The sequence below is a fragment of the Ranitomeya imitator genome, chromosome 3, assembly GCF_032444005.1.
Source record: "Ranitomeya imitator isolate aRanImi1 chromosome 3, aRanImi1.pri, whole genome shotgun sequence".
Lineage (NCBI taxonomy): Eukaryota > Metazoa > Chordata > Amphibia > Anura > Dendrobatidae > Ranitomeya > Ranitomeya imitator.
Window position 1 is genome coordinate 85,774,490 of NC_091284.1, and position 23,850 is coordinate 85,798,339.

Here is a 23,850-nt window from a genome sequence, read left to right on the forward strand (position 1 = left end):
GCTTAGTTATGCCCGTTCATAGCACAGTGTGTCCGCAAACCATGTGCATTACGGCTGCACCACGATAATGATGCTGCACAAGTCCCACTAATCAGAAGAGGGGAAGAGGAAGCCAGTAGGTAGGTGGAGGTTTGTCTAGCTCTGATCTGGCACCAAATATAGCCACTCGGCCATGGCCTTGTAGATCTGTTTGCTCATCTCTACAGTCTAAATATGATCTTAAAGGGAAACTGTCCCCAGGTTTTAAGCCTATGAGCAAATGCCATCACCTTTATCTGCTCCTGCGCTGCATTTCAAAAGCGTGTCTATCAGCTTATGACTCCCCCTTTACTTTGTGAGGTCCTGTGAGGCTACTGTGCAGGCGCAAGATCTCGGTTCACTATGTGGATGATGGAGAACGCATCACCCACATCAGTCTGAGCAGGAAGACACGATTAGGAGCAGAGAGGAGGAACAGACGGTGAAGGAAGGACACGCATCGGACCGAACCACCCTCATTTCTATACAGTGCGGGAGCATAGAAAATTTTTTGGGGGGTGTACAGGGGGAAACAGGAGCTAATAGACACGTTTTTGGAATGAAGCAGGAGCACATAAAGGTGGTGACATTTGTTCATATGCTCAACAAAGGGATGACAGGTTCCATGTAAAGAGGACCAGTCACCACTTCTGACTTGGCAATTTATATAAGTACTTGCATTTCCCATAGAATAAGTATTCTGGTGTCGCTCTTAAAATGTAGCATTGTACCATTCCTAGGTTATTCCTTTTAAAAATATATGAATATATTGACAACAGGCTGGGGTAATCATTTTCCTTGTCAAAAGGGCAGGTCTATACATAGTCTGATGCTGTCAGCAATGACTGGACAATGGCAGATGGTCAAGAAACGCACCTTGTACTGGCAACACTCAGTAGTTAATTTACTTAGGAGATATACCAGAGGCTGGGCACAAATTAGAATTCTAAAAAAAGGATCAAAAATTGGGATTTCATGGGGAATACAAATATTTACTAAAACAGACATGTCAAGAGAGGTGACAGATTATGTTACAACCAAGCATAGTCGCTTGGTGCACCCTCGGAGTGGCGAGAGTAGTTTAGTGCACTTTCCCCACCTACTTGTTTTTACTGATACAGTTTGGGATAGATAAGATGTTTTGATCGCCTGTTATTGCATTTTATTGCAATGTTGCGGCGGCCCAAAAACTTAATTCTGGGGTTTCGATTTTCTTTTTCTCATTACGCCATTTACTGATCGGATAAGACTGATGGACAGAGAGTCGGCAAATTACATGGCTGTACGTTATATCTCGGTAAGGAGTTGAAGCCAGAGTAGATTTTGAAGTGGGGTGTACTCATAATTTGCATTAACTAATTTGAGTAAAACTGAAGATTTTGTAACGAAAGTTATATTATTAACCTTACTTTCATGTTCTGAGTTAAAAACAAACTCAGTCTTGTCAAAATGTAAAAATTGTTCTTGTGTTCTGTGAGATATTGATTAAAATCTTAATTTTCAAAGGGGGTGTACTAATTTATGAGAAGGAATATAAACCAGCTCACCCGTGATTCATAAGCTGAGTTTCGGGAGCACGGACCCGCTGTGTCCAGGCGTGTAGAATCCAAAAGAAAAAAAAATGTCCAGCTTCACTGAATCCGTGAAAAAAGGTTTTCTTTATTCGCAAACTTAGACATGGAGGATACAAACTTCAGCCCAAACCATATGGGTACGAATCTCAAGCTCCCTTAATCATGATTCGTACCCATATGGTTTGTGCTGAAGTCTGTATCCTCCATGTTTAAGTTTGTGAATAAAGAAAACTTTTTTCACGGATTCGGTGAAGCTGGACATTTTTTTCCTTTTGTACTAATTTATGCTGAGCACTGTATATAGATTTTATTTATGTTTGTATGTGGGTAGCGACAACTGACTGAATGTAGTCCGGTGTCTGTGGAGAAGTAAAATGTCCCCAATAAACACTTTATTTATAGTAGAAATATTATATACATTAAATGATCTTACCATGCTGCACGACGGGTTCATTTATTGGTTCTCCAGCAATCAAAACCAAGTGGGCCAGCTGATCACCCTGCATTATAGTAAGATACGTTACTTTTGGCACATTACTACTTTGACACTACAACAATAAGGATTACATATAATGACACAGAACTAAAAGCAACATGTAGCTGCCGCCGTCTGCTGATGTGTGGCTGAAAACAGCAATCGCATCATTTCTAAAGGCCCCTTCACATTAAGCGACGCTGCAGCGATACCGACAACGATCCGGATCGCTGCAGCGTCGCTGTTTGGTCGCTGGAGAGCTGTCACACAGACCGCTCTCCAGCGACCAACGATGCCGGTAACCAGGGTAAACATCGGGTAACTAAGCGCAGGGCCGCGCTTAGTAACCCGATGTTTACCCTGGTTACCATGCTAAAAGTAAAAAAAAACAAACACTAGATACTTACCTACCGCCGTCTGTCCTCCAGCGCTGCGCTCTGCTTCTCTGCTCTCCTCCTGTACTGTCTGTGAGCCGGAAAGCAGAGCGGTGACGTCACCGCTCTGCTTTCAGGCTCACAGCCAGTACAGGAGGAGTGCAGAGCACAGCGCCGGGGACAGACAGCGGTAGGTAAGTATCTAGTGTTTGTTTTTTTTTACTTTTAGCATGGTAACCAGGGTAAACATCGGGTTACTAAGCGCGGCCCTGCGCTTAGTTACCCGATGTTTACCCTGGTTACCAGTGAAGACATCGCTGGATCGGTGTCACACACGCCGATCCAGCGATGTCAGCAGGAGTCCAGCAACGAAATAAAGTTCTGGACTTTATTCAGCGACCAACGATCTCCCAGCAGGGGCCTGATCGTTGGTCGCTGTCACACATAACGATTTCATTAACGATATCGTTGCTACGTGACAAATAGCAACGATATCGTTAACAATATCGTTATGTGTGAAGGTACCTTTAAACACCTGCAAAAACCATAAGGCTGAAAAAGAAAGCATTGTAAAACACACCACCACTAGGAGCAAAACAGTAACAATGCAGTGACTTGACAAGAATGTGCATAACTAATCATATGCTAAATAGTTGCAAGGCACATTTATGTATGAGATAGCCAAGATGATTGTCTATAAATTAATGGCAGTCTCAAGTTCGAAGCTGTAGTGGATGGTGAGATATGGGGCCTGAAAGTGAAAAGTTCAGAACATTGTTACCCATTTGCTCGTCAGTGTATTGTGAAAATCACGATCTACTATGAACACCAGCTAAATGCTGGCTTTCACAGGAGTATCATAATGATATGCACAGGAGACCCCTGGCTGTCATGGCAACCCCTTGGTGGTCTGCGATTACATCACGGGACAGCCCATGGGCGCATGGAATGATGCGCTCCGCTGCTGGCATATGCTAAATGCTGAGGTCAGAGATTGAGCTCCACACGTGGCTGTTAGAGGCTGATGAATAAATCAGCCATCATCAGCCATGAAGGATACAGACTAGACTTGCAAGCTCTCATCAAAGTCAAGGATAAGACATATGACGTAACTGTACGTCATATGTTGTGAAGGGGTTAACTCTTTTTTTCCCCCCACAGCTAATTTTTGTCTGTATGTTTTCATTTTTTCCTCCCCTTCTGAAAAAGAACAATAACTTTTTTTATTTTTCTGCTGACATGGCTATATGAGGGCTTGTTTTTTTCAGGACAAATGTAGTTTCGAGTTACACCATTGGTTTTAACATTTCAAGAGTCTCAGCATTTTTAACCTTCACAAAACCATCTTGTTCCTACCTGATTATCGAACTGTACACTGTCCCCATCATCCAGCACGGCTGTGTGGTGAGCCTCGATTTGTCGCTGGGCATCAGATGGACCTTAAAAGATAAAATGAGGAGTATTAACAATGAACACAACTTTTTGTTCTGCACCATAGTTTCATTAGTTATCTAAAATAATCAGTGCATGAGGTATTGGCCACACTCCAAAACTGGAATCCAAAGTAGAGAGGAGACAATAATGACAGATTATTAGATTAGTATACGTGAGACTACTGCCTTGTTATTCCTGGCACCCGATACTTCTATGATGGAATCACCAACTGGTATATAACCTTTCTACACAATTACCTGGTCAATGGGATTTGGGGTTCCTACAAGAACATTGTTTACAGGGATTGTCCACATTTGGGGACAATATTTTTTTCTTACTTAAAATACATGGAATTGGGGTTAAAAAATCAATTTTGAAATAGAGTTTCATTAAAATTTTGCACTGTTTGCCTCCTATAATCTGTCACGCAGAAGGGATGAGGGGAAAGGAGCCCAACACTAGGGAAGGGGGAGTGGACACCCCTAGCCAGATCTAACATCACCCTGTCTGCCCTAAACGTCCATATATAGGTTCTGCACCTATCGCGAAGCAGGAACCTAATCCCTGCCTTACCCTGACTATAAGCCCTGCATAGGGAAGGACAGGGTTTTCACTAGCCGGTACCCACTACAACTAAAGACAGCTGGTATAGACAAACAAAGGGCACACTTATCTTGAGTAGACTCAGACAGGTAACACAGACATCCTCCAAACACCAAAGAGGAAGATGGCCGACTGCTATAGCTCCAAGCCACAACAAGGGAAAATGGTAATATCAACGGTGACTCCCAGAAGCAGAGAGGAAGTCTATAAACACCCAGTCCAGGTGTGTCAATTAGAGCCAGGTGGAGGTTGCCACTGTGTCTAAGAGTCAGAAGGATTAGGAAGGCGTCTGCAAAGCCAACCACAGAGACCTTCTGCAGCCAGATGCAATGTGACTGTATGCAGCCTCTGACACACCCGTGACATAATCTCAGTATTACTGTGACAACACCAAATTTATTCTTAATTATGCCAAACATATTATTCAGTAGTCCCAGGGACATGAAGGATTGTTCATAGGAGCCAGAACGTTGTCACTGGTTGTAGGTTGAATTGATGTTTGCTGATTTGTTGAATGGCTGTTGATTACTTATTGTATCAGTCCCTACAGCTTATTCTTCTGTTATCTTCAAGGTACAAAGACACAGGTTAATTGAACAAATGATGTTTGTTAATATGTTGATTACCCATTGTATCAGTCCATGCAGCTTTTTGTTCTGCAAACATTACAGGACAAATATGCAGGCTTATTGAACACTCCCAAAAATGAGAGATAACCTCTTCCCATCTTCCTCCAATCCTGTGGAAAAATACCTAAATAAGAGATGTGAACTATAAAAGGGATCTGCTTCTGTTTCCAGAAAAACATTTCAAGACAGCAGCCAAGGAACCATAATTCCAACCTGAGGAATACAGATTTGATCCACTGCCCATCACTGAACCTATGGGGATGTTTGGAGAACCAAGGTTGGGACAATCAGATCACCTGGACACAGTGGATTGTCAGCTTCCAATGATTGCCGCTACCTCTTCTCTGTGGGTGCCTGCCAAAAGCAGGATGCCATTGTTTGGGGTAGTTGGCCCTGAAAGCCCCAAAGTTGCAGATGTTCTAACTTCCAACAAGCCAGCGGAAGGGCGAGACTCTATCATTTGCACCATCTTATGTACTTGCTGGGACCGTACTAGATGTTATTGTCTGTTGGTGGTTCAATAAAGCATTGCCACACTGTTAACCTCACCCTGTGTTGTTTGAGTAGTGTTTGGTCCACGGGGAAGGAGTACGAGTGTTCAGTGGGATGAGGCCTTGTTCATGTGGTCTTTCTAAAGACGAGAGCAATCACACACACCCGTGTCTCCACATTTATGCTGTCTATTGCTGGCTGCAGAATGAGGTAACGGGGTAGGCCATGTTATCTTTCTTTTATCAGTCCTGTTGGGGACATGATTTTGTGGCAATTGTCATATTGTATGACAGGTTCTCCTCCTGTAGCTTTCCCCACAGACTGCACAGCTCTCTAGTCCATACATTGGCTGCTGCGGGAGGAGCATGTGACCAGCCCTGTACATCAGCCTTGTCCAATTGAAAACCTCGCATGAAAAAACTCCCTTTCTATTGGAGGAGACTGATGGAGAGGTCTGGTCACATGTTCCTCCACCAGCAGCCATTGTAAGGACTGGAGAGTTGTGCAATCCTCAGATGAGGATTTATTTTCACGAAGACCCTAAGTACATTTAGTTTTCTACATTTACCCATACAAGGTTCTCTGCTCCTTTACTTTTTGTGGTATTGAAATTGACCTGATGAAGGATTACAGATATCAGAGGGCATAGAGTAAATCAATCAGCAGTGATCTTGTGTTCTTACACAGCGTTATTGAGCCTAAATATTCATTGGAAACTTACCAACATTAATCTCTCCTTGCAGCGTGTAGATGAAGGCAGTCCAGCCTGTAAATTTACAAAAAGAAAAAAACATGAATTTTTACTGGACGGACACCACCAAGATAGTGCAGAATTAATAACTACAAAGAGCCTTGATATCAGTGCCGCAGACAGTCACCACCAGCGGACTTGGCTCACCGACAACTGTCATGTTATCAGCCAAGACCCTTTTACCAATGAGTATATTCAACATGTCCTTTAGTTTTCATCTTCTGTCAACTTTTGAAGCATTGATCCCCAACCATTGGCACAGGACCCCCTGTATTCTCACCAGAACAGACCTGTTTTGACCTGATGTGCTGCCTTTTACATTATTGTAGATATTTCTTAATCACCAAACAGCCCCAATTTGTATGGTATAACACTATGTCAAACTTCATACTGAAGAAACAAGATATTGTCACAATAGTGGCACCATCCACATTCCTCATAGAAAATATGTAAGGTTTACTGACGACATATGTAGCTTTTTAGCCAATGACATCAGATAAACAGAAAAAAAGAGTAAGCACCAGCTTCCATGCTGCAAGTGCCACCCTTGGAAACAGAGCCTGACAGTGGTGGAAGCTGGGGTATGAGTTGGGTCAGGTGTGTATATAACATTTGTGCTCTATTAGCAAAAAGAATTGTACTTCTATGGAAGGTGGAAAGTATTATATTGAAAAAAAAGTGTTTGGCCCCAATGGAAAATCGTTTTGCTGATTAGTTTAAGGCAATGTTCACATGACTATATTTTTGGTCCGAGTGCTGTCCGTGAAAAAAAACGGACTTCACATGGAGAGCACCAGGATCAATATTCAATTAGGCTTATCAGATGATCATCTGTGTAGGATCCTATTTTTACGGATAAATTACAGTTTTTTAAATATAGAGAACTAGATTTGGTTTTGCTCATGTGAACTTAGCCTCAGTGTGCCAATTTATGTGAACGACAGATCCCAAAAACGCTCATTCCCCGATAACCGGGAAGCGGAAACAAGCTGCCGATCCCCCAATGAACAATCAAAATGCTCTTTCATTGGGTGAAATTATTTTTAAGATTTATTAAAAATCATTGTTTTTGGCAGCACATTAACAAGACAATGAGCTGCCAAAAAGAAAGACGGTCTATGCGCACAGAACGATCCATTACCATTCTGTATGCATTAAAAACGCACTGGGCTGACTAAACAGACTATTAAATGACTAGTGATCGGCAAACATGTAGCTGATAGGTGGTTGTTCAATAACTACCCTTGGCTGGCATAATCCCACCTGGTTAAACTCCTAAAGTTGTGGTCATGTAGGATAATATAATGTTGGAAAAAATATTTAAAAAAGCAATAAAACAGAACACTCATGACATATGTAAACTATATGAACGGAGTTTTGGATGATCAAAGGTTGAAGAGCTCATTGTGACAAGATAAGACTAAGAATTTAAGAGATGATGGGGAAATGGCTTAAGAGTTCTGCTCAACTTTTGGGGACATTTGTTTTTTTTCAGTCTTGACATTCACATCTGGCACAATGAAATTCTAAAATAGTTCTTAGGTTCCTACAGGAGACCCCTTTTATGATGTCCATATGCCCTAGTAGGGCATTTTGACAAGTGTTGCTTTGTTGGAGAAGCCCATCAATAGACAAATTATAAGGAAAATTTGGACCCCAAGGGAGATTTGGAGGGCACGGAGAGGATTCTCGCAAACATGAGGTGAACATACAAACTCTGTGGAGATAGCAACCATATGTTCCAGGAATATTTTGGTGGTTAAGTTATTCTTTTGCAGTAGATATGTTACATGGATTTTATGACAAATTTTTATTACAACATAAAATTACATATGAGAATGTTTTAGAAAATGGAATCTGTGAAGTCAAAAGGTTTTAGGAAAGTGGACATGGCCAAAAGCAAGACTCAAAGTAAAATATTACTAAATTAATGGAGAAATAAATGAAAAAATGATGTTACTTCAATCGGGGAAAATCAAGTTTGTCTGTTGACAAAGGAGCTGTGTTCTCTACTTCCAGACATTCAGATAAACTCTTGTCAAAAGCCATTCTAGGGCTGAAGCCAAGAGTTAAAACTGTGTCGAATGTACGAAGCAAAGCTCCATAAAGATCTATTAATTCAACATGGATGGAAAGTTCTTCTCTTATCAGAATCAAACCAGCATCAACTGAACCATCTAGGAAAGTTTAAATATGGCTACGCACGGATTTGGTCACAAGTTTGACGTTGAATTCACCCTGTAAAGCTTGAAAATATGAGAATGTCACAGAATTGAAAATCTGCTGTAAACACAGATTTCTGTGCAGATTTTGACAGCTACATGCAGATGAGGTTTGGAAAACTCCAAATATTTGTGCTAATAATTGCTGTAGAAAATTTTTGTTTGTAAAGTATTTGCGACCCATAACTTTGCACTGCCGTCATCTTGTAGATACCAGCCTTAACTCCCACAGTATGACCTATTTTTTGTCCTCCATGTAAATTACGACCACCTACTCAAACCACAGGAACGTATTTCTTTCACATGACCGTTTTCTCCACATCTGAAAAAACGGTCCAATTATTCTGATCAGACTTTGACCAGTTTTTCTTGGATTCTGATAATCCGTGAAAATTGGACTGCACTCGGATGTCATATGCTTCTCCCATCCTGCACCTTCATTCTGTCATGTGCTGCTCCCATACTGCGCCCCCATTCTGTCATGTGCTGCTCCCATACTGCACCCCCATTCTGTCATGTGCTGTTCCCATTCTGCGCCCCCATTCTGTCATGTGCTGCTCCCATCCTGCGCCCCCATTCTGTCATGTGCTGCACCCATTCTGCTTCCCCATTCTGTCATGTGCTGCTCCCATCCTGCTCCCCCATTCTGTCATGTGCAGTAGTCACTGGCTTGCTGCACTGATGTATTTTCTATATACAGTATATTCAGTAGAAAGTAGCTGGATTGCTCCGCTGACGTATTTTATATAGAGATTCAGTATAATAATGGTGCGGACTGTGCAGGCACCGATTCCGGCCCCACAACCCTCCTGGGGCACAATTCTCTTCCCTGGATGCGTAACATACAAAATGGTGCCTGAAGTGCGTTATGCGCATGCGCCATTTCCGACGGAGGATTCATGTCCCGGCCTTTGGCCCAAAGAGATCCAGCGGCAATACCGGATAAAAAATATTATATATATAATGCTGCACAAAGGTTAATAATGGCCCCATAAGATGCTACATAGAATAATATGCCCTATATGCTGGTCCATAAAGGTTGATGGCCCCATAAGATGCTCCATAGCACGGTGGCGCAGTGGTTAGCACTGCAGCCTTGCAGCGCTGGAGTCCTGGGTTCAAACCCCACCAAGGACAACATCTGTAAAGAGTTTGTATGTTCTCTCCGTGTTTGCGTGGGTTTCCTCCGGGTACTCCGGTTTCCTCCCACATTCCAAAGACATACTGATAGGGAATTTAGATTGTGAGCCCCATCGGGGACAGTGAAAATGTGTGCAAAATGTAAAGCGCTGTGGAATATGTTAGCACTATATAAAAATAAAGAATATTATTATTATTATAATATGCCCCGTATGCTACTGCTGTGATTAAAAATAAAAAGTGACATACTCACCTCTCATCGCTGGGTGCCAAGTGCCGGGGGGCCTGAGCAGGCGGGGACTCCGGCGCGCTATGGGGTTCAGGTGCCAGAGTCACCACTGGCTCAGGCTCCTGTCACTTGCGATATTCACCTGACCCCGTTCCACCACTGCTGTGTCTTCTGGGTCCTCTGGCTATGACTGTTCAGGCAGAGGGTGCGTGCTGAACACGTCATCGTGCCCTCTGACCTGAATGCGGAAGACACCATGTGGCGGTGGAACGGGGACAGGTGAATATAGCATGGCTCACCTTCCATCGTCATACTCACCCTCCTGGCACATCCCTGCTTCTCTGTCATCCCGGGTCGGCAGCTCATTCCAGTGCTGAGTGGTCACATGGTACCGCTTATTAAAGTAATGAATATGCGAGCCACGCCTATGGGAGTGGAGTCGCGTCCATATTCATTACTTTAATGAGCGGTACCATGTGACCGCTAAACACAGGAAGAGCTGCCAGCGCCGGAGACAATTTGAGAAGCAGGGACTTGCAGAGACCGCGCTGGGAGGGGGAATATGATGTGACAGCTGCCGCTCCCCCTCTGACCCCCTGGGACAATGATTCAAGTATAAGCCGAGAGGGGCACAGTCAGCCTAAAAAAAAAATACACATTCAGCTTATACTCGAGTATATACGGTAAGTTGTTGTAACAGAGATCGCGGTATGCGTTCAGTGCTTACGCATACCGCGATCTCCTGGGCCACAATCCTCATCCCCGAATGCGTAACTCTGAGGGGTCCAGACTGCGCAGGCACGTCGCACTTGCGCAGTCTATAGAGGCTTTGACGCTCGTAGCATTGTATAGATTGGATAACTTCTAAAAAGAAAAATTACAATACTAACCCAAGAGGTGGTAAGAAGATTTGGTATTGCAGTTCAACGAAACAGCGCCACCATTAGACATAGGCAACGCCTAGTAATGCAGCTCATTCCTATACAAGTTTGAGAAAGCTAAATAGATGTTGACGGCTCTGCTGTGATTTCTTGGAAGAATGCAGCGATGTCGTTCCAATCTCATGCAACCCTTTAAGGGTCGGAAATGTTTCATATCTGAGGAATGAGCTTCATCTCTCTACGCTAGTGCCCTTTATCAAGTCTGGCCGTCACAAAGTGTTCGTGCCACAATCATATTCCCAGGAACCACATTCCTGACTCCAGCAAAGATCCTTTTCTTCCCAAAAAAAGTTCTCTGTTTTGTTTCATGTTTGTTTATAATGAACTTGTCTTTGTGTTTTGTGCGCAGAGACATATTTGGAGAGGAGGAAAGTCTCTATTCCAGTAAGATAAAAGTGAACTTTCTACACTATAACTTTTTTGACACATAAAACAATGTTTGATTTTGTATCCTCCCTTACAAAACCCTGTCTGTTTTACTTACAATGGATATAAAAAGTCACACTTCTGTTAAATGCCAGGTTTTTTGTCATGTAAAAAAGTCATTCCAAGAAGAAATATTTCAGATATTTTTCCGCATTTGAGGTCACTCAATCTGTACAAATCAATTCAGTAACAAACTGAAATCATTTAAAAGAGGAAAATACAGTACAAACAACAAAACTAAAATAATGTGGTTGAATAAGTTTGGGATAATTATAATTGGGAATGTATGCAGGTCATAGAAAGCTGAATAAAGTGATCCCTTGATATCGGAGATCTGATGTTTTATTCCAGTGAAATCCGCATCTTTTCTTAATATATAAAATAACTGTTCAAATCTATGGGCTGGACACTGATCTCCCTGAGTATCTGCCTCCACAGCTTATTGTAAATGAAATGGGTCATTACCAGCATGAGACATGTAATAACTGACAGTCTGCTCTCCGGATCTACATGTCTCACACTGGTAACTCTCCCTTTTCACATAAAAGAAAGCTCTGGAGGCAGATTCTCAGGGAGATCAGTGTCCAGCCCATAGATCTAAATAGATCATTTACATATTAAGAAAAATGTGAATTACTCTGAAATAAGACAACGGATTCAGATATCAAAGTATCAGTTTATTCAACTTTCTATGACCTTCGAGCCATATAGACAGCTTAGGAGAGTTGATCCTACTGACAGATTCCCTTTGAAGTGATTCTGATTAACACCATATAAAGTTAAGCTGTTCTATTTGGATTTTTGTGACATTTTTAGTTGCATTTTACAGCAAAATCTATGGTCTGTAAACAGCTTACAACACAGCAAAGGGATTTCATTGTTGAGAGTTAGGAATCAAGTGAAAATTAAGTTTTTTTTCCAAGTCATTAGATATTCTATGGAACAATGTGAAGACAGTCATTAAGAAGTGGCTTAAATTTGGCACAACAGTGAAATTGCCCAGAACTTGATGTCCCTCAAAAATTTATGAAAAGACACAATGAAAATTGGCCTGGGAAGCTGCCAAGTGGTCTTCAACAACATTAAAGGAGCTGCAGGAGTTTCTGGTACTGGTTGTGTACTTTGACATCAAGCTGTGTTTTGACAAAAACTGCATCAAGTCTGCCAAAGTGGGACACAACAACCCTAAGCATACCAACCAAGCAACAAAAGAATGACTTTCCCAGAAGAAGATCACAGTTTTGGAACGGCCCAGCCAGAGCCCTGACCTGAATCCAATAGAAAATCTGTAGGTAACCTGAAGAGTTCGCTGTACACAGAAGATGACCTCACAATCTGACAGATTTGGAGCACTACTGCAAGGAATAGTGGGCAAAGATTGCCAAGAACATACATCTCTCCATGTAATGTTGTGACCGCATATCGGACTGAGGTTCAAAGTACGTATAGGTCTTTGCAGATATAAGCAAAGCTGCCGTTTTCGGCTCACTTTGTTACTAATAACTTCAGATTCGCTGTGTGATGTTCTTCCTTGTGACCTTCCTCGTACACACTGTACTAGATTACAGATGACAAAACCAGATCTGTTTGTCCAGGAGGAACCAGCAAAGATCTCAACTTCCCATCTGAAGCCAGCAAGACAAATCCCTGGCCAAATAAACACATTAACCAGGGAGTCAACAAGCTAATTTACTGTTCTGTGGATGCAGTCTGTCAGAAAGACATTACCCAAGTCACAAGTAAATAAGAGAGCATCTGTGTCAGACAGCAGGTGGAAGTGAGGCAGAGTCTGTCCAGCTGTTTGGCATGTCGGCGTTTCCTATGTTGGCTGACATGTAGCCTCAGCACATGGAAAACACTGATCTAACGTGCAGAGATGATGAATCAGGAGAAAGCCACATACTATACAACCACAGCTGGACAGTCCGTGTGAGGATCAAGGCATGAATACTACTAGTTCATTTTGTCTGTCAGCAAGCTGGCATTTAAGATGACCCATCCACTCTTCTGACATGTTCGTTTTAGTAAATACATGTCAGCTTGGCCAAGCAGAAATCTATGGCGGTGGCATGTCTACCACAAGAACTGGAGGATCGGTCATTGCCATTCACATCCTTCTCTTTCCATTATCTCCTTTTGGGGGTTAGTCGATATTGGATGGTTGGCTGATCCTGTAGTATTATTATATGCATAAAGGCAGAACGACTCCGCCAACCAAAAATCATTTCTTATGCATTTTGTTAATTTTGCTTACAAATCTAAATGATTTACAGAGGGTAATAAAAAAATAGGGATTTTTGTGTACTCACCGTAAAATCCTTTTCTCCGAGCCATTCATTGGGGGGACACAGACCGTGGGTGTATGCTGCTGCCAGTAGGAGGCTGACACTAAGTGATACAAAAAAAGTTAGCTCCTCCCCTGCAGTATAAACCCTCCTGCTGGCTCTCAGCTAACCAGTTCGGTGCAAAAGCAGTAGGAGATCAATAACAATATATGAGCGTATAGCATGTCATATTATATATGAGAGTATAGCATGTCAGATTATAAAAAACAATCATAAGCTAATAACAGGGTGGGAGCTGTGTCCCCCAATGAATGGCTCGGAGAAAAGGATTTTACGGTGAGTACACAAAAATCCCTATTTCTCCTTCGCCTCATTGGGGGACACAGACCGTGGGACGTCCCAAAGCAGTCCCTGGGTGGGGACAACAACAGATCAGGCCCTGTGTAACCGCTACTTACAAGTGCGCCACCGCGGCCTCCAGAGTCCGCCTGCCCAGACTCACATCTGTGGAAGTGTGGGAATTATCAAGAATGCATGTGGACTGGACGAATCCGCAAGCTTGCAGGCGTGCCTTGCTGACGCCTGGTGCCTAGAACCCTTGATAGACAGGGAGATAGGCTGACATCTAGCATGGAAGGACTCCTGGATGGTGAAAAGAATTCACCATGTTATCATGGTCGATGAAACGGCTAAACCCTTCCTGAAAATGTCAGGAAGCCTTCCTCTACCGTCAGGAAGCCCAAATAAAACGTCCAACCTTCAGAAGGACGCCGTCCTCAAGACGTACCTACTCAGAGCACTCACTTCGTCCAGAATATGGGGGATCTTATTCCATTTTGTGGACTGGAGCCAAAAGAGATGAGGGAAGAACTATGCCCTCATAACAGTGGTAATACAGTACCACCTTGGTAACAAGGGATGGAGATGACCTGAGGACAACCTTGCCTCGAAGGAAATAAGGGAAAAAAGTCTGAAAGAGCAGAGAAGCTAGCTCCGAAGACTCGTCAGAGTGAGAATATCGCAGAGGAGAATGGGACGACTTTCCCTGATAGTAAAGTCTGCCCGGATGAAAAAGGAGCCTACTGTAAGGCTCCTAGGAATAATAAGGTCCCAATGATCTAATGGTATGCGATAGGGAAGAACTACGTGTGAAAACTCCCTGTGAGAAAGTCCCTACTTGCGGTTGTGCTGCGATAAGGCGAGAAGATACTAGCTCCGCAACCAAAAAAAAGGACGTGGTCAGTGCAGATCTCTGAGGATCACTGGGGCCCCTTTCTGCTTCCGAAAGGCTTTCGGAAGCAGTGGAAGGGGAGTTATGGAAACTGGTACCACGGCAGAACCAGAGCATGGAGAGCGATGGCTCTTGGATCTCGAGGCCGAACCACGAACTTGAGTACATTGGCCTTCAGTCTGGATGTCATCCCACCTACAACTGGAGAGCTCCAGTAAGGACAGATCTGATGGAAGACTTCGGGGTGAAGTTCCCACTGACTTGAGGCGGAACCCTGACGGCTGAATTTGTTTGCCGTTCAGAGTTCTACTTCTGGGATATATACTGCCGAGATCACCGAATAATAGACTTCGGCCCATCAGAGAAAGTGAGGTACCTCGGTCATGGCGCCTGACCGTGGGTACCTGCTAGATGACTGACGTAAGGCACCGCCGTGGCATTATCCAATTGAATTCGGATAGGGAGACCCGCCAGAAGGCAGTGGACCTGCTGTAAGACTACCGTTCGGATCTCCAGAACAATGATGGGGAGAAGACTGGCATTGGAAGTTACTAATAACCATTGAACCGGGAGAAAGGCCCTGGATGAAGAAGGAGCTCAGAGACTATTGTCTGAAAGTCTGCTTGACTTGCTGAAAACGAGCGGAGCGAAGGAAACCGCTTCCATTGTCGTCACCATTTTTGCTCAGAACTCTCTTAGCAAATCGAATGAAATGAGGGGGTGAGTAATCAAGTCCTCAGAACTCTCCTTGCGCGAGCTCCCTGTTGAAGGGCCATGACCTTGTCTCGAGGAAAAATTACCATCCTTCTAGAAGTGTGCAGGATCATCCTCAAAAAGGATATCTGCTGGGCTGGAAATGAGGAGAACTTGTCTAAGTGTAGCTGCCAGCCCAGGAGAGAAGGTATCACAAGAGATATAGACGACTAAGCGTAGTCCTGGAAGGGCGGCTAGACAGACCAAACAGGGCAGGACGAGCACGCCTCTAGAGTGCAAGAGAAACATGACATCCGCCATGACCCGAGCGAACACTCTGGGTGCGGAAGCAAGGCCGAAGGACAAGGTTGTGACTTGAAAATGCTGTTGACGAATGGAAAGGCAAAGGAATTTTTGCAGAGGGCAAGCAACCCGAATGTCGATGGATGCCGGAAACTGCACCTTTTTCTGTTGAAGTAATGGCTGAGCGGAGGGACTCCATCCAAAGAAGGAGGACCATGTCAAAGGTTGTTAGAAGTTTGAGGTCCAGGGTCGATCTTACTTTTCGTTCCCCTGTTTGGAACCAAGATCCCTTAGATCTAGACTGTGCTGGACAATCCTTATACAATCCTTTGTCAGTCTCCCGCTCAAAAGATTTGGTTGGCTAGTTGTTGCTGGTATGAATCAAGGTAGTTAAGGTCTCCAGCCAGGAGACCATTGCTCTAGCAATCCATGCGGCCGCTAGGAAGGATAGAGCGCTGGACCCGAAGCCGCAAGTCGGAACGAACCAGATTTGCTATCTGACAGTCCGTGGTATTTTTAATTGATGACCCATCAGGTAGGGATACTGGTAGGTATACCACAGGAGATTCTACCCGGTTAAACTGCCCCATGGCAGAATGTGCGGCTGCATCCAGCAGGTCATTGTCTCTTGCCATCTCCTCTTTTCACGGTGCAGAGATAAAAATTAGGAACCCTCGATCCATCAACCTCTTATCAGGGAAGTGGAGAGGAATTGTCCGCCCTCTTGCATCATCCACTAAATAGTGGTGATGCAGAGGGGGGAGCTCGTACGCCAAAAAGGGTGCCTCTATATGTCCACAGAGTTCAGGTCTCCAGGTGGACAGGACAGGTTGTCTGGCGTTAGGCCTGGATGCAGAAGAGGAAACATGGAGACGACACGCCGTGTGCTCGTCTGTTGATGGTGTGGGGAGATCGGTGCCCTTTAAAGCACCCGTCGCCCTTAAAAAACAGGCCAGGCATGGCATCCCACGTAGAGACTTCTGTCCAGTGAATCGCTTATCCGAATTGAATGGCAAATGCTCTCGAGGGAGTTTAGTCTCTGAAGCTCTGGCAAGCTCAGGCAATATCCAATCCATATTCAGAACCTTGTTGTCATCAAATCATTGGTGAGGGAGCAGGAAACGAAAAACTTCTGTTTTCTAGATACCTGTATGTTTCTAGACGCCTGCACGTTTCTAGAATACTTGCGGCCCCTGCTAGCCGACGGCTCCCATGTAGGATAGGGACCATGTATATTGGTCCTGCGAGCACTCCAAACACAGAGGGTACACAGAGGGATTCAATCTCTTGGTCCGAGAACCATGGATTGGTCAGTGAAGAAGTCCACTGAGGGGAACTAGAGGATAAAGCTGGGGTCGGCGGCGGAGGGCTCTTTGGACTGATCAAGCGCCTTTAAGACCAGGGAATACTGGTCATGCACCTTTAAGACCACGAAATACTGGTCATACGCCTTTAAGACCAGGGAATACTGGTCATACGCCTTTAAGACCAGGAAATACTGGTCATGCGCCTTTAAGACCAGGGAATACTGGTCATGCGCCTTTAAGACCAGAGAATACTGGTCATGCGCCTTTAAGACCAGAGAATACTGGTCATGCGCCTTTAAGACCAGAGAATACTGGTCATGCACCTTTAAGAGCAGGGAATACTGGTCATGCACCTTTAAGAGCAGGGAATACTGGTCATGCACTTTTAAGAGCAGGGAATACTGGTCATGCACCTTTAAGACCAGAGAATACTGGTCATGCACCTTTAAGACCAGAAAATACTGGTCATGCACCTTTAAGACCAGAGAATACTGGTCATGCACCTTTAAGACCAGAGAATACTGGTCATGCACCTTTAAGTCCAGGGAATACTGGTCATTCACCTTTAAGACCAGAGAATACTGGTCATGCACCTTTAACCCCTTCATGACCCAGCCTATTTTGACCTTAATGACCTGGCCGTTTTTTGCAATTCTGACCAGTGTCCCTTTATGAGGTAATAACTCAGGAACGCTTCAACGGATCCTAGCGGTTCTGAGATTGTTTTTTCGTGACATATTGGGCTTCATGTTAGTGGTAAATTTAGGTCAATAAATTCTGCGTTTATTTGTGATAAAAACGGAAATTTGGCGAAAATTTTGAAAATTTCGCAATTTTCACATTTTGAATTTTTATTCTGTTAAACCAGAGAGTTATGTGACACAAAATAGTTAATAAATAACATTTCCCACATGTCTACTTTACACCAGCACAATTTTGGAAACAAAATTTTTTTTTGCTAGGAAGTTATAAGAGTTAAAATTTGACCAGCGATTTCTCATTTTTACAACGAAATTTACAAAACCATTTTTTTTAGGGACCACCTCACATTTGAAGTCAGTTTGAGGGGTCTATATGGCTGAAAATACCCAAAAGTGACACCATTCTAAAAAATGCACCACTCAAGGTGCTCAAAACCACATTCAAGAAGTTTTTTAACCCTTCAGGTGCTTCACAGCAGCAGAAGCAACATGGAAGGAAAAAATGAACATTTAACTTTTTAGTCACAAAAATTATCTTTTAGCAACATTTTTTTTATTTTCCCAATGGTACAAGGAGAAACTGAACCACGAAAGTTGTTGTGCAATTTGTCCTGAGTACGCTGATACCTCATATGTGGGGGTAAACCACTGTTTGGGCGCACGGCAGGGCTTGGAAGGGAAGGAGCGCCATTTGATTTTTTGAATGAAAAATTGGCTCCACTCTTTAGCGGACACCATGTCACGTTTGGAGAGCCCCCGTGTGCCTAAAAATTGGAGCTCCCCCACACGTGACCCCATTTTGGAAACTAGACGCCCCAAGGAACTTATCTAGATGCATAGTGAGAACTTTGAACCCCCGGGGGCGTCACAAATTGATCCGTAAAAATGAAAAAGTACTTTTTTTTCACAAAAAAATTCTTTTAGCCTCAATTTTTTTCATTTTCACATGGGCAACAGGATAAAATGGATCCTAAAATTTGTTGGGCAATTTCTCATGAGTACACCGATACCTCACATGTGCGGGTAAACCACTGTTTGGGCACATGGTAAGGTTCGGAAGGGAAGGAGCGCCATTTGACTTTTTGAATGAAAAATTATCTCCATCGTTAGCGGACACCATGTCGTGTTTGGAGAGCCCCCGTGTGCCTAAACATTGGAGCTCCCCCACAAATGACCCCATTTTGGAAACTAGACCCCCCAAGGAACTTATCTAGATGCATATTGAGCACTTTAAACCCTCAGGTGCTTCACAAATTGATCTGTAAAAATGAAAAAGTACTTTTTTTTTCACAAAAAAATTCTTTTCGCCTCAGTTTTCATTTTCACATGGGCAATAGGATAAAATAAATCCTAAAATTTGTTGGGCAATTTCTCCCGAGTACGCCGATACCTCATATGTGGGGGTAAACCACTGTTTGGGCACACGGCAGGGCTCGGAAGGGAAGGCGCGCCATTTGACTTTTTGAATGGAAAATTAGCTCCAATTGTTAGCGGACACCATGTCGCGTTTAGAGAGCCCCTGTGTGCCTATGCATTGGAGCTCCCCCACAAGTGACCCCATTTTGGAAACTAGACCCCCCAAGGAACTTATCTAGATGCATATTGAGCACTTTAAACCCCCAGGTGCTTCACAGAAGTTTATAATGCAGAGCCATGAAAATAAAAAATAATTTTTCTTTCCTCAAAAATGATTTTTAGCCTGGAATTTCCTATTTTGCCAAGGGTAATAGGAGAAATTGGACCGCAAATGTTGTTGTCCAGTTTGTCCTGAGTACGCTGATACCCCATATGTGGGGGTAAACCACTGTTTGGGCACACGGCAGGGCTCGGAAGGGAAGGCGCGCCATTTGACTTTTTGAATGGAAAATTAGCTCCAATTGTTAGCGGACACCATGTCGCGTTTAGAGAGCCCCTGTGTGCCTATGCATTGGAGCTCCCCCACAAGTGACCCCATTTTGGAAACTAGACCCCCCAAGGAACTTATCTAGATGCATATTGAGCACTTTAAACCCCCAGGTGCTTCACAGAAGTTTATAATGCAGAGCCATGAAAATAAAAAATAATTTTTCTTTCCTCAAAAATGATTTTTAGCCTGGAATTTCCTATTTTGCCAAGGGTAATAGGAGAAATTGGACTGCAAATGTTGTTGTCCAGTTTGTCCTGAGTACGCTGATACCCCATATGTGGGGGTAAACCACTGTTTGGGCGCACGGCAGGGCTCGGAAGGGAAGGCACGCCAATTGGCTTTTTAAATGGAAAATTAGCTCCAATCATTAGCGGACACCATGTCACGTTTGGAGAGCCCCTGTGTGCCTAAACATTGGAGATCCCCCACATATGACCCCATTTTGGAAACTAGACCCCCAAAGGAACTAATCTAGATGTGTGGTGAGGACTTTGAACTTCCAAGTGCTTCACAGAAGTTTATAACGCAGAGCCATGAAAATAAAATAAAAATTTTATTTTCTCTAAAATGATTTTTTAGCCTGCAATTTATTATTTTCCCAAGGGTAAAAGGAGAAATTTGACCCCAAAAGTTGTTGTCCAGTTTCTCCTGAGTACGCTGATACCCCATATGTGGGGGTAAACCACAGTTTGGGCACATGTCGGGGCTCGGAAGTCAAGTAGTGACATTTTGAAATGCAGACTTTGATGGAATGCTCTGCGGGCGTTACGTTGCGTTTGCAGAGCCCCTGATGTGGCTAAACAGTAGAAACCCCCCACAAGTGACCCCATTTTAGAAACTAGACCCCGAAAGGAACTTATCTAGATGTGAGGTGAGCACTTTGAACCCCCAAGTGCTTCACAGAAGTTTATAACACAGAGCAGTGAAAATAATAAATACGTTTTCTTTCCTCAAAAATAATTTTTTAGCCCAGAATTTTTTATTTTCCCAAGGGTTACAGGAGAAATTGGACCCCAAAAGTTGTTGTCCAGTTTCTCCTGAGTACGCTGATACCCCATATGTGGGGGTAAACCACTGTTTGGGCACACGTCGGGGCTCAGAAGGGAAGTAGTGACTTTTGAAATGCAGACTTTGATGGAATGGTCTGCGGGCGTCACGTTGCGTTTGCAGAGCCCCTGGTGTGCCTAAACAGTAGAAACCCCCCACAAGTGACCCCATTTTGGAAACTAGACCCCCCAAGGAACTTATCTAGATATGTGGTGAGCACTTTGAACCCCCAAGTGCTTCACAGACGTTTACAACGCAGAGCCGTGAAAATAAAAAATCATTTTTCTTTCCTCAAAAATGATGTTTTAGCAAGCAATTTTTTATTTTCTCAAGGGTAACAGGAGAAATTGGACCCCAGTAATTGTTGCCCAGTTTGTCCTGAGTACGCTGATACCCCATATGTGGGGGTAAACCACTGTTTGGGCACACGTCGGGGCTCGGAAGGGAAGGAGCACCATTTGACTTTTTGAATAAAAGATTGGCTGGAATCAATGGTGGCGCCATGTTGCGTTTGGAGACCCCTGATGTGCCTAAACAGTGGAAACCCCTCAATTCTAACGCCAACACACCCCTAACCCTTATCCCAACTGTAGCCGTAACCCTAATCACACCCCTAACCACAACCCTAACCCCAACACACCCCTAACCCTAACCACAACCCTAATTCCAACCCAACCCTAACCCTAAGGCTATGTACCCACGTTGCGGATTCGTGTGAGATTTTTCCGCACCATTTTTGAAAAATCCGCGGGTAAAAGGCACTGCGTTTTACCTGCGGATTTACTGCGGATTTCACCTGCGGATTCCTATTGAGGAATAGGTGTAAAACGCTGCGGAATCCGCACAAAGAATTGACATGCTGCGGAAAATACAACGCAGCGTTTCCGTGCGGTATTTTCCGCACCATGGGCACAGCGGATTTGGTTTTCCATAGGTTTACATGGTACTGTAAACCTGATGGAACACTGCTGCGGATCCGCAGCGGCCAATCCGCTGCGGATCCGCAGCCAAATCCGCACCGTGTGCACATAGCCTAATTCTAAAGGTATGTGCACACGCTTCGGAAAACGCTGCGGATCCGCAGCAGTTTCCCATGAGTTTACATTTCAATGTAAACCTATGGGAAACAAAAATCGCTGTACACATGCTGCGGAAAAACTGCACGGAAACGCAGCGGTTTACATTCCGCAGCATGTCACTTCTTTCTGCGGATTCCACAGCGGTTTTACAACTGCTCCAATAGAAAATCGCAGTTGTAAAACCGCAGTGAAATGCGCAGAAAAACCGCGGTAAATCTGCCATAAATCCGCAGCGGTTTAGCACTGCGGATTTATCAAATCCGCTGCGGAAAAATCCGCAGAGGACCAGAATACGTGTGCACATACCGAAACCCTAACCCTACCCCTAACCCTACCCCTAACCCTACCCCTACCCCTAACCCTAACCCTACCCCTAACCCTACCCCTAACCCTAACCCTAACCCTAGTTCTAACTCCAACCTTAGTGAAAAAAAAAAAATTCTTTATTTTATTATTGTCCCTATCTATGGGGGACAAATGGGGGGGGTCATTTACTGTTTTTTTATTTTGACCACTGTGATAGATTATATCACAGTGATCAAAATTCACATTGGAACGAATCTGCCGGCCGGCAGATTCGGCGGGCGCACTGCGCATGCGCCCGCCATTTTGGAACATGGCGGCGCTCGGGGAAGAAGACGGACGGACCCCGCCAGGATCGGTAAGTATAAGGGGGGGAGATCAGGGCACGGGGGGGGAGATCAGGGCACGGGGGGGCGTCGGAGCACGGGGGGGGAGGGATCGGAGCATGGGGGAGAGAGATCGGTGTGTGGGCGGGTGGATCGCTGTGCGGGGGGGGTGGATCGGTGTGCAGGGGGGGTGGTTCGGAGCACGGGGGGGGATCGGAGTGCGGGGGGGTTTGATTGGAGCACGGGGGGGTGTGATTGGAGCACGGGGGGAGCGGACAGGAGGACGGGGGAGCGGAGCACAGGACGGAGGGGAGCGGGCCACAGATCGGGGGGCTGGGGGGGCGATCGGTGGGGTGGGGTGGGGGCACATTAGTATTTCCAGCCATGGCCGATGATATTGCAGCATCGGCCATGGCTGGATTGTAATATTTCACCATTTTTTTAGGTGAAATATTACAAATCGCTCTGATTGGCAGTTTCACTTTCAACAGCCAATCAGAGCGATCGTAGCCACGAGGGGGTGAAGCCACCCCCCCTGGGCTAAACTACCACTCCCCCTGTCCCTGCAGATCGGGTGAAATGGGAGTTAACCCTTTCACCCGATCTGCAGGGACGCGATCTTTCTGTGACACAGCATATGCGTCACAGGTCGGATTGGCACCGACTTTCATGACGCATACGCTGTGTCACAGGTCGGGAAGGGGTTAAGATCAGAGAATACTGGTCATGCACCTTTAAGACCAGAGAATACTGGTCATGCACCTTTAAGACCAGAGAATACTGGTCATGCACCTTTAAGACCAGAGAAAACTGGTCATGCACCTTTAAGACCAGAGAATACTGGTCATGCACCTTTAAGACCAGAGAATACTGGTCATGCACCTTTAAGACCAGAGAAAACTGGTCATGCACCTTTAAGACCAGAGAATACTGGTCAAGCACCTTTAAGACCAGAGAATACTGGTCAAGCACCTTTAAGACCAGGGAATACTGGTCATGCGCCTTTAAGACCAGGGAATACTGGTCATGCGCCTTTAAGACTGGGAATCCTGGCCACATGCCTTTAAGACCAGGGAATACTGGTCATGCACCTTTAAGACTGGGAATCCTGGCCACATGCCTTTAAGACCAGGAAATACTGGTCATGTGCCTTTAAGACCAGGTATTTCCTTACCCGGGTACTGATGTAGAGTCGATGTGCCCCTTTAATGCAAAAATACTGTCACCCCAGTGTGAGCTGGCCGGGTGGACCAAGATGGCCACCGGGAGCTGCAGAGTTGATAAAATCTCGCAGAGAGCGAGAAGCGCCAATTTGGGGGGCGGAGCCACAGACACGATGTTGAATAGGCCTAAGCCGGGGC

The 23,850-nt window shown here is 44.5% G+C and overlaps 1 protein-coding gene across 3 annotated transcripts in view; it reads right to left on the reverse strand.

Annotated features, from left to right (window-relative positions):
* PIR (pirin) overlaps positions 1-23,850 on the reverse strand; it is a 78,576-nt gene that overhangs the window by 12,180 nt on the left and 42,546 nt on the right. For all 3 annotated transcript variants that reach the window (XM_069761049.1, XM_069761052.1, XM_069761050.1), the window contains exons 7-9: positions 6,321-6,365; positions 3,798-3,880; positions 2,026-2,092 (exon numbers count right to left, since the gene is read on the reverse strand). In XM_069761049.1, coding sequence (XP_069617150.1) covers positions 2,026-2,092; positions 3,798-3,880; positions 6,321-6,365 — 195 coding nt within the window. The remainder of the gene's footprint in view (positions 1-2,025; positions 2,093-3,797; positions 3,881-6,320; positions 6,366-23,850) is intronic.